Below are 11,850 nucleotides of genomic sequence, written 5' to 3' on the forward strand. Positions count from 1 at the left end.
AGGTTGGGTGTCCTGCTTCCAAGCAGATCATTGCACGCTGGATCTGTAACACGATTCAGCATGCTCAGTCCACGGCTGGATTGCCGTTACCGGAATCGGTGAAGGCCCATTCTACTAGAAAGGTGGGCTCATCCTGGGCGGCCTCGGCATTGCAACTTTGCCGAGCAGCTACTTGGTTGGGGTCAAACACATTAGCAAAGTTCTACAGTTTGACACCTTAGCCAATGAAGACCTTAAGTTTGGTCAGTCGGTGCTGCAGAGTCATCCGCACTCTCCCGCCCGTTCTAGAGCTTTGGTATAACCCCGTGGTTCTATGATGACCCCAGCATCCTCTAGGACGTATGAGAAAATAGGATTTTAATACCTACCGGTAAATCCTTTTCTCTTAGTCCGTAGAGGATGCTGGGCGCCCGTCCCAGTGTGTACTGTATCTGCAGTTATTAGTTGTGGTTACACACACGTTGTGTTATGTTTATTGTCAGCATGTTGCTGCAATTGTTCATGCCGTTGGCTTGTGTTCTGTTGAATGCCATGTTCTGCGGCATTCTTGAGGTGTTAGCTGGTAAGAATCTCGCCTTAGTTTAACAATAATTCCTTTCCTCGAAATGTCCGTCTTCCTGGGCACAGTTCCTATAACTGGAGTCTGGAGGAGCGGCATAGAGGGAGGAGCCAGTTAACACCCTTTCAAAGTCTTGAAGTGCCCATGTCTCCTGCGGATCCCGTCTATACCCCATGGTTCTATGATGACCCCAGCATCTCTACGGACTAAGAGAAAAGGATTTACCGGTAGGTATTAAAATCCTATTTTCTCTAACATCCACAAGGGATACTGGGGACTTTGTAAGATGGGGTATAGAGGGGGTCCAAAGGAGCCGGTGTACTTTAGATTTCTTCCACTGGGTTTGCTTTCTTCGTCCCCTCTATGCCCCCTCCTGCAGCCAGTTTAGAACAGTGTGCCCTCAGGAGAGGATGCCACTCTGGAGCTCCAGAGAATTTTTCCTCCGTTTATTTTAAACGTTGTTATTGTCGGTATACTGTTTGGGCAACAGTATAACAGTATGCCTGCACTGAGGGAGTTGGGGGGGTGGGGGCGGTTACCGGTCTCTTCAGGCGTCAGAGCCGCTTCCCCGCTGCAGGACCACCATACTGAGAGGTTGTTGGTACCGCTGGGCATTGTGCATTAGCAAATGCAATCGCAGCACGTCGCACACCCCCTAACAATGCCGGGAGGTGAGAAGAGTGGTGAGTACAAACCGGGGGCCCCGCTAGGGAGGTCCCCCGGCTCTTGCTGCAGCGCGATCACAGGAGCGGCATACGGACGCTGTACGGAGGGATACGCTATAGCCCCCTGTGTACACTGGCAGCGGTGGTGGAAACAGGCATTCATGTTACATTTTACACCTGTTAGGAGACATTTGCCAGTATAAATGTATAGCTCTGCCGCCATTACAAGGGGGCGGAGCTTCCTTAGAGCGGGACCAGTGGCGTTTTTGCGCCTTCCTCTGCTTACAGCTACAGCAGCAAGGACACACAGCCCCTCCAGACACTCAGGATACACAGGAAACTGGTACAGGGGTGTAAATAAGGGGGAGAGACGCTATTATACACACTATAGTGTCCTGAAAAGGCTGTGGGTAAGGGTGGTTAGGGTTAGGCTGTGGGTAAGGGGGGTTAGGGTTAGGCACTGCTGGGGGTAGGTTAGGTTTAGGCTGTGGGTAAGGGGGGTTAGGTTTAGGCACTGCTGGGGGGAGGTTAGGGTTAGGCTGTGGGTAAGGGGGGGTTAGGGTTAGGCACTGCTGGGGGGAGGTTAGGGTTAGGCTGTGGGTAAGGGGGTTAGGTTTAGGCACTGCTGGGGGGGAGGTTAGGGTTAGGCTTGGGGGTAAGGGGGGTTAGGTTTAGGCTGTGGGTAAGGGGGGGTTAGGCACTGCTGGGGGGAGGCCACCACCCAAGTTCCTCGGGGACCCACACGTTTTTGAAAAGAGGCTGTGATCCACAGGTGGAACGCACGCTGCTGTAGCTGGAACGCACCCACTTCCGCCAATGCGTGTCATTTCCTGTCAGCTGGTCCCGCTGTGGAAAGCACAAGGCGGAAGTGGTGTAGACGTGACCCGAACAATGCGGACATGATAATCATGCAGTTTGGGGCATATATACCCACACAGCGATATTTACATTTTACACCCACACTGGGAGCCATATTTAGATATTTTACTTTAAGACCATATAATATACTAATTTAACCAGAAACCGCTTTAGGGTGGTCATTCCGAGTTGGTCGCTCGCTAGCAGTTCTTAGCAGCGATGCAAACGCTATGCCGCCTCCCACTGGGAGTGTATTTTATCTTTGCAGAAGTGCGAACGAAGGGATCGCAGAGCGGCTGCAAAGTTGTTTTCTCTAACGTCCTAAGTGGATGCTGGGGACTCCGTAAGGACCATGGGGAATAGCAGCTCCGCAGGAGACTGGGCACATGTAAAGAAAGCTTTAGGATCACCTGGTGTGCACTGGCTCCTCCCCCTATGACCCTCCTCCAAGCCCCAGTTAGATCTCTGTGCCCGAACGAGAAGGGTGCATACTAGGGGCTCTCCTGAGCTTCTTAGTGAAAGTTTTAGTTTAGGTTTTTTATTTTCAGTGAGACCTGCTGGCAACAGGCTTACTGCTACGAGGGACTAAGGGGAGAAGAAGCGAACTCACCTGCGTGCAGAGTGGATTGGGCTTCTTAGGCTACTGGACACCATTAGCTCCAGAGGGATCGATCACAGGCCCAGCCTCGGAGTCCGGTCCCAGAGCCGCGCCGCCGGCCCCCTTACAGAGCCAGAAGCAAGAAGAGGTCCGGAAAATCGGCGGCAGAAGACATCCTGTCTTCAACAAGGTAGCGCACAGCACTGCAGCTGTGCGCCATTGCTCTCAGCACACTTCATACTCCGGTCACTGAGGGTGCAGGGCGCTAGGGGGGGGCGCCCTGAGCAGCAATAAAAACACCTTGGCTGGCGAAAATACATCACATATAGCCCCCAGGGCTATATGGATGAATTTTAACCCCTGCCAGAATCCATAAAAAAGCAGGAGAAAAGTCCGTGAAAAAGGGGCGGAGCCTATCTCCTCAGCACACTGGCGCCATTTTCCCTCACAGCTCCGTTGGAGGGAAGCTCCCTGTCTCTCCCCTGCAGTCACTACACTACAGAAAGGGTTAAAAAAGAGAGGGGGGCACTAATTAAGCGCAGTATTAATGATACAGCATCTATAAGGGGAAAAACACTTATATAAGGTTATCCCTGTATATATATAGCGCACTGGTGTGTGCTGGCAAACTCTTCCTCTGTCTCCCCAAAGGGCTAGTGGGGTCCTGTCCTCTATCAGAGCATTCCCTGTGTGTGTGCTGTGTGTCGGTACGTTTGTGTCGACATGTATGAGGAGAAAAATGATGTGGAGACGGAGCAGATTGCCTGGAATAGTGATGTCACCCCCTAGGGGGTCGACACCTGAGTGGATGAACTGTTGGAAGGAATTACGTGACAGTGTCAGCTCTGTATAAAAGACAGTGGTTGACATGAGACAGCCGGCTACTCAGCTTGTGCCTGTCCAGACGTCTCATAGGCCGTCAGGGGCTCTAAAGCGCCCGTTACCTCAGATGTCATATATATACGCCGACACGGATACTGACTCCAGTGTCGACGGTGAAGAGACAAATGTGACTTCCAGTAGGGCCACACGTTACATGATTGAGGCAATGAAAAATGTTTTACACATTTCTGATAATACGAGTACCACCAAAAAGGGGTATTATGTTCGGTGAGGAAAAACTACCTGTAGTTTTCCTGAATCTGAGAAATTAAATGAGGTGTGTGATGATGCGTGGTTTTCCCCCGATAACAACTGATAATTTCTAAAATGTTATTGGCATTATATCCTTTCCCGCCAGAGGTTAGGGTGCGTTGGGAAACACCCCCTAGGGGGGGATAAAGCGCTCACACGCTTGTAAGGGCTCTACCCTCTCCTGAGATGGCCGCCCTTAAGGATCCTGCTGATAGAAAGCAGGAGGGTATCCTAAAATGTATTTACACACATACTGGTGTTATACTGCGACCAGCAATAGCCTCAGCCTGGATGTGCAGTGCTGGGTTGGCATGGTCGGATTCCCTGACTGAAAATATTGATACCCTAGATAGGGACAGTATATTTTTGCCTATAGAGCATTTAAAAGATGCATTTCTATATATGCGTGATGCACAGCGGAATATTTGCCGACTGGCATCAAGTCTAAGTGCGTTGTCCATTTCTACCAGTAGAGGGTTATGGACACGTCAGTGGTCAGGTGATGCATATTCCAAACGGCATTTGGAAGTATTGCCTTATTAAGGGGAGGAGTTATTTGGGGTCGGTCTTTCAGACCTGGTGGCCACGGCAACAGCTGGGAAATCCACGTTTGTACCCCAGGTCGCCTCTCAACATGAGAAGACGCCGTATTATCAGGCGCAGTCTTTTCGTAGACAAGGGGCAAAAGGTTCCTCATTTCTGCCCCGTGACAGAGGGAGAGGAAAAAGGCTGCAGAAATCAGCCAGTTCCCAGGAACAGAAATCCTCTCCCGCCTCTGCCAAGCCCTCAGTATGACGCTGGGGCTTTACAAGCAGAATCAGGCACGGTGGGGGGCCCATCTCAATGAATTTCAGCGCGCAGTGGGCTCACTCGCAAGTAGACCCCTGGATCCTTCAGGTGATATCTCAGGGGTACAAATTAGAATGCGAGACGTCTCCCCCTCGCCATTTCCTAAAGTCGGCTCTACCGATGTCTCCTTCTGACACGGAGACAGTTTTGGAAGCCATTCACAAGCTGTATTCCCAGCAGGTGATAATCAAGGTATCCCTCCTGCAACAGGGAACGGGGTATTATTCCACACTGTTGTGGTACCGAAGCCGGACGGCTCGTGAGACTGATTCTAAATCTAAAATCTTTGAACACTTACATACAGAGGTTCAAATTCAAGATTGAGTCACTCAGAGCAGTGATTGCGAACCTGGAAGAAGGGGACTACATGATGTCTCGGGACATCAAGGATGCTTACCTTCATGTCAAATTTTACCCTTCTCACCAAGGGTACATCAGGTTTATGGTACAGAACTGTCACTATCAGTTCAGACGCTGCCGCATGTATGGTCCACGGCACCCCGGGTCTTTACCAATGTAATGGCCGAAATTATGATATTCCTTCGAAGGAAGGGAATTTTAGTTATCCCTTACTTGGACGATTCCCTGATAAGGGTAAGATCCTGGGAACAGTTGGAGGTCGGTGTAGCACTATCTCAGGTAGTGTTGCGGCAGCACGATTGGATTCTCAATATGCCAAAATCGCAGCTGGTTCCGACGACTCGTTTTCTGTTCCTAGGGATGATCCTGGACACAGTCCAGAAAAAGGTGTTTCTCCCGGAGGAGAAAGCCAGGGAGTTATCCGAGCTAGTCAGGAACCTCCTAAAACCGAGCCAAGTCTCAGTGCATCAATGCACAAGGGTTCTGGGTAAAATGGTGGCTTCCTACGAAGCAATCCCATTCGGCAGATTCCACGCAAGAACTTTCCAGTGGGACCTGCTGGACAAATGGTCCGGGTCGCATCTTCAGATGCATCAGCGGATAACCCTGTCACCAAGGACAAGGGTATCCCTCCTGTGGTGGTTGCAGAGTGCTCATCTTTTAGAGGGCCGCAGATTCGGCATTCAGGACTGGGTCCTGGTGACCACGGATGCCAGCCTGCGAGGCTGGGGAGCAGTCACACAGGGAAGGAATTTCCAGGGCTTATGGGCAAGCCTGGAGACATCACTTCACATAAATATCCTGAAGCTAAGGGCCATTTACAATGCTCTAAGCTTAGCAAGACCTCTGCTTCAAGGTCAGCCGGTGTTGATCCAGTCGGATAACATCACGGCAGTCACCCACGTAATCAGACAGGGTGGCACAAGAAGCAGGGGGGCAATGGCAGAAGCTGCAAGGATTCTTCGCTGGGCGGAAAATCATGTGATAGCACTGTCAGCAGTATTCATTCCGGGAGTGGACAACTGGGAAGCAGACTTCCTCAGCAGGCACGACTTCCACCCGGGAGAGTGGGGACTTCACCCAGAAGTCTTCCACATGATTGTAAACCGTTGGGAAAAACCAAAGGTGGACATGATGGCGTCCCGCCTCAACAAAAAACTGGATAGGTATTGCGCCAGGTCAAGGGACCCTCAGGCAATAGCTGTGGACGCTCTGGTAACACCGTGGGTGTACCAGTCAGTGTATGTGTTCCCTCCTCTGCCTCTCATACCCAAGGTACTGAGAATTATAAGACGGAGAGGAGTAAGAACTATTCTCGTGGCTCCGGATTGGCCAAGAAGGACTTGGTAACCGGAACTTCAAGTGATGCTCACGGAGGATCCGTGGCCTCTACCTCTAAGAAGGGACCTGCTCCAGCAAGGACCCTGTCTGTTCCAAGACTTACCGCGGCTTCGTTTGACGGCATGGCGGTTGAACGCCGGATCCTGAAGGAAAAAGGCATTCCGGATGAAGTCATCCCTATCCTGATCAAAGCCAGGAAGGATGTAACCGCAAAACATTATCACCGCATTTGGCGAAAATATGTTGCGTGGTGCGAGGCCAGTAAGGCCCGACGGAGGAAATTCAACTGGGTCGATTCCTACATTTCCTGCAAACAGGAGTGCTTATGGGCCTGAAATTGGGATCCATTAAGGTTCAAATTTCGGATCTGTCCATTTTCTTCCAAAAAGAACTAGCTTCAGTCCCTGAAGTTCAGACGTTTGTAAAGGGGGTACTGCATATACAGCCTCCTTTTGTGCCTCCAGTGGCACTTTGGGATCTCAATGTAGTTTTGGGTTCCAAAAGTCACATTGGTTTGAACCACTTAAATCTGTGGAGTTAAAATATCTCACATGGAATGTGGTCATGCTATTGGCCCTGGCCTCGGCCAGGCGTGTGTCAGAGTTGGCGGCTTTGTCCTATAAAAGCCCTTACCTGATTTTCCATTCGGACAGGGCGGAATTGAGGACTTGTCCTCATTTTCTCTCTAAGGTGGTTTCAGCGTTCACCTGAACCAACCTATTCTGGTGCCTGCGGCTACTAGGGACTTGGAGGACTCCAAGTTGCTAGACGTTGTCAGGGCCCTGAAAAATATGTTTCCAGGACGGCTGGAGTCAGGAAATCTGACTCGCTGTTTATCCTGTATGCACCCAACAAGCTGGGTGCTCCTGCTTCTAAGCAGACTATTGCTCGTTGGATTTGTAGTACAATTCAGCTTGCACATTCTGTGGCAGGCCTGCCACAGCCGAAAATCTGTAAATGCCCACTCCACAAGGAAGGTGGGCTCATCTTGGGCGGCTGCCCGAGGGGTCTCGGCTTTACAACTTTGCCGAGCAGCTACTTGGTCAGGAGCAAATACGTTTGTAAAATTCTACAAAATTGATACCCTGGCTGAGGAGGACCTGGAGTTCTCTCATTCAGTGCTGCAGAGTCATCCGCACTCTCCCGCCCGTTTGGGAGCTTTGGTATAATCCCCATGGTCCTTACGGAGTCCCCAGCATCCACTTAGGACGTTAGAGAAAATTAGAATTTACTTACCGATAATTCTATTTCTCGTAGTCCGTAGTGGATGCTGGGCGCCCATCCCAAGTGCGGATTGTCTGCAATACTGGTACATAGTTATTGTTACCAAAAAAATTCGGGTTATTGCTGTAGTGAGCCATCTTTTCTAGAGGCTCCTCTGTTATCATGCTGTTAACTGGGTTCAGATCACAAGTTGTACGGTGTGATTGGTGTGGCTGGTATGAGTCTTACCCGGGATTCAAAATCCTTCCTTATTGTGTACGCTCGTCCGGGCACAGTATCCTAACTGAGGCTTGGAGGAGGGTCATAGGGGGAGGAGCCAGTGCACACCAGGTAGTACTAAAGCTTTCTTTAGATGTGCCCAGTCTCCTGCGGAGCTGCTATTCCCCATGGTCCTTACGGAGTCCCCAGCATCCACTACGGACTACGAGAAATAGAATTATCGGTAAGTAAATTCTTATTTTTTTTGTGCAGTTTTAGAGTAGCTCAAAACCTACTCAGCGCTTGCGATCACTTCAGACTGTTCAGTTCCAATTTTGACGTCACAAACACGCCCTGCATTTGCCTAGCCACGCCTGCGTTTTTCCTGGCACGCCTGCGTTTTTTCAAACACTCCCTGAATACGGTCAGTTGACACCCAAAAACGCCCTCTTCCTGTCTATCACTCTGCGGCCAGCAGTGCGACTTAAAAGCTTCGCTAGACCCTATTTGAAACAACATCGTTCGTTGTAATAGTACGTCACGCGTTCGCATTGCGCCGCATACGTTTGCGCAGAACTGCCTTTTTTTTCTCCTCATTGCTGCACATCGAACGAATGCAGCTAGCGAACAACTCTGAATGACCACCTATATGTAGTAAATCATGTTGCGAAGGCTGAACTGGCATAAGCAGCTCCACACTGCCACTCAAACATAAGGTGTAAATTATACATAAAAACATAAATTAATAAACAAGAGAAACACAACATACAAATACAAACATATACAACTATGCGAAAAAATATATACGCATTGGGCTGGAACAATGGGTGTACCATGGAAGATGACCCCAACAGACTCGAATCCCCGAACCAGAAAAAAAATCACAAAAAAATATTTAAAGGATTCTGTTCAATTAGTCACTTTGGTGCTAGTGCCCCAAGAAAATGAATCCAATAAGCTTCAGGCTCAGTGTATTTAAGCAACAATGTGTATAGTGTATTTGAATTGTATTTAAGGTGAAATGCACTTGGTTGTGTGTCCCAGGAGGGGGGAATCCATTACTGTGCAGGCTGTTGGATTCCCTCAGTACTTTCCCCCCAAAATGGAATAACTTCCTCTCTAGCCTCCTACATGGAAGTATCATGGGGTGAGAGAGAAGCAGCTCAGCTTTAAAACAAACTGAGTGGTTTTCTGGAGCTCCATAGGGATCACTCTTCGTTGGCAGGAAACCCTGACCGGGGATCTAGGCTGCCCATCTCTGGAGCCCAAGTTTAGGCTGGAGATGGTGAGCTGGGTACCCGGGCAGATTCCTGGAAGTAGTTTAGATGGGAAAACTTCCCCCAGCCTAGACTGAGCGTCACCAAGGCGGATACCAACCCTCCAGGATGGGACAGTCAAAGGAGAGTAACTACTCCCCACCATCCATAGAGGACAATGATAGCTGTGCATGTGGCCAAGGCACATCACATGGATAAACAATGATTGGTTGAGAACAGCACGGTGGTCTTACCCCCTGTGGTATGTGTATTGGAGTAAGATAAAAAGAGGAGGCCTGTGAGCTTCCAGAGGTATTATACCATTTTCACTTCGCTGTAAACATCTTGCTGTATTGCTGTTGTCCCTAGCAATAGGGAAGAGTCTTGTCACAACTGAGGGCCTGAGATGACGGGAGGCAACCTCAGTTGTAGGGGCTGAGATGTAACGGAACCTGGGAGATTGTATCAGACCCCTAGACATGTAAGTAACATGGAGAAGAACTGCCCGAAGGTGTGACCACGACAACCAGGATAAAAATCAATGATGTTTATTATGACAAACTCCGTAACACAGCAGCAAATAAGAAAACATAAAAGTCAGCAGGGCAATAATACAGTTCCTGGGTACTACAGGGTGGTAGGGACCACAGGGCTCTGGTAGTATGAGACAGTTGTAATAATCTTCTAGATGTAAAGTCCTTACCAGGCCCAACTGTAGCAATGGAAATAGCCCAGGATAGTACCAGCTGGTGTTCCAGGAAAAGCTGGGCTGCTGTGGGTAAAACGGCTGCTGTGGATACTGGCTGGAACCAGACTGATGTTGACACGGAGTGAATACTGGCTGGAACCGGTTAAATAATAAATGTAACTTGAGAGCGATGAAATATGGAATGATATGTAGAACTTGAGAGCGGTGAAATAATAATATCAATGGTGAATGGTAATCTGCAGAAAAGGGTACTGGCACTTTAAGAAGATCAGACCTCTGCTGGAAGTTGGAAGCTGTGAGCAGGTGGATCTGTGGCTGGAAACAGATGAGTCCAAATGGATGGAAGAGTCAGGCTACACCGCAGATGGAATGCTGGTGCGGGTCTCTGTAGTGGAAGGATTGAGGCAGGAGCTGGAACCTGGAAAACAATCACAGGAGAGAGACAAACTGGAACTAGGTTTGACAACCAAAGCACTGACGCCTTCCTTGCTCAGGCACAGCATATTTATATCTGCAGCAAGGAAGGGATTGGCTAGGCAATTATGCAGATTAACAATACAGACAGCAGATTGGTGGAAATGATCAGCTGACAGAATCCAAGATGGCTGCGCCCATGCAGACACTTGGAGGGAAGTTTGGTTTGTAATCCATGTAATGAAAACAGTAATGGCGGCGCCGGCCACCGGAGACAGGAGATGCCAGGCTGATAAGTGTACATCTAAACCACGCGGACACAGCGGAGGCCGCGGCTGACGTAATCGCCACTCTGACACTCTGCATGCAGAAACTCAGGGACGACGGCAGAGGCCACGGGAGACGCCATGCCAGATGTAATATGGCGCTACTGTGACAGCGTCTCAGAGAAACAGGAGAGGAGGCAGGAATGTGGACATCAGGATAACAGATGGGATCCGGTCCTGGAGCGCTGAGCCAGCCTTAGGAGGCATCTGATGGGTAAGTAATGGCGTCCAGATACCCGGATCGTGACAAGTCTCTTTTAAGACTGGGTGAATATACATCTTCCTCAAGACGACCGCTTCATCTTGTGATCTGCAGAGCTATGCCAAACATAGTTCCGTTTTCCGGCTGTCCAGGGTGCATTCAGCGCAGTGGGTGGAGTCAGTAATGGGCGGTTACTGACAGTAAGTGGGAATTCCCATAATTGGCCAGATCCCGTGTGACCTAAACATACATTCTGTGACTGAGGCGGGGGCGCAAGGCAGGGTGAGGGCTTTCGTACATGTGGCATAGCGGTGGGATAATCCTAGGTGGCTTTTCGGTCACCTGATTGGAGAAGCCGAGTTAGGAGAGGATTAACTGCAGCGCAGGAGAACACATAAGATGGTAGACTTCAGCGGAATGTCTAAGGACGATTGGTAGATCGTGTATCAGGAGATGGGTGTGGATATCCCTTTCAACGAGTCCAGAAGTGTCATGAGGGCGGCACTTGTGAGCTGGGAGGTGTCCCCACCCTCTCTACTAGCAGCAGCCATGTTTCATACCTAGCAGGACTGGAGGTCCAACGTCCTGGGGATGGGGGGGGAAGTGACATGGATACCTTAGCAGATCGGCTAGTGGAATTCGGAGAAAGGGCAATGGAGCAAGAGTGCTTGATCATCACCTCACTTTCCAATATCACTGCCGGGCTCCGGTGACTGTGTGCAGCCTGTTCTGTCCCCAGCAGTAGCGGAAGAGCCAGTGCTCCCACCTGAGGCAAAAGCACCTCCAAGTCAGGTCTCCGGAGCATGCAGGAAAGACTGGGCACACTTAGCCCCAGAATACAGCCCGTGGCTTCAGCTGCGTCACTTGGCTGCAGCAGTGAACGGTGCCCGGAGTGAGCGGCTTTAGGGCAGTAGGAGACTCAATAGATTGGGTCTTGGTCCCAGCAGCGGCACAGAGCTATCAGGTAGGGTAGATAAGAAAATCACTTAGTAATGAGAGCTCCAGAAAGCACGTCTGGATGAACCATGCCCCTCTTATTTATTATTTTATATACTAACAGGAGTGACCGGTGTGTTACATCCCTGCAAAGGCGGATCCAGTCTCTCTCATTAAACTCTGCTGTCTTCCCTGCACTCTGACTCAGATGTTCACTGCTG

At 49.9% G+C, this 11,850-nt stretch overlaps 1 protein-coding gene across 1 annotated transcript in view; it reads left to right on the forward strand.

Moving 5' to 3' along the window:
- The first annotated feature begins 483 nt into the window (after nucleotides 1-483).
- The window catches only part of LOC134984738 (zinc finger protein 585A-like), a 37,729-nt gene continuing 26,362 nt past the window's right edge, over nucleotides 484-11,850 (forward strand). The window contains exon 1 of the mRNA XM_063950239.1: nucleotides 484-562. Within this exon, the coding sequence (XP_063806309.1) occupies nucleotides 484-562 (79 nt within the window). The remainder of the gene's footprint in view (nucleotides 563-11,850) is intronic.

The sequence above is a fragment of the Pseudophryne corroboree genome (assembly GCF_028390025.1).
Source record: "Pseudophryne corroboree isolate aPseCor3 chromosome 3 unlocalized genomic scaffold, aPseCor3.hap2 SUPER_3_unloc_79, whole genome shotgun sequence".
In the NCBI taxonomy this organism is placed as follows: Eukaryota; Metazoa; Chordata; class Amphibia; order Anura; family Myobatrachidae; genus Pseudophryne; species Pseudophryne corroboree.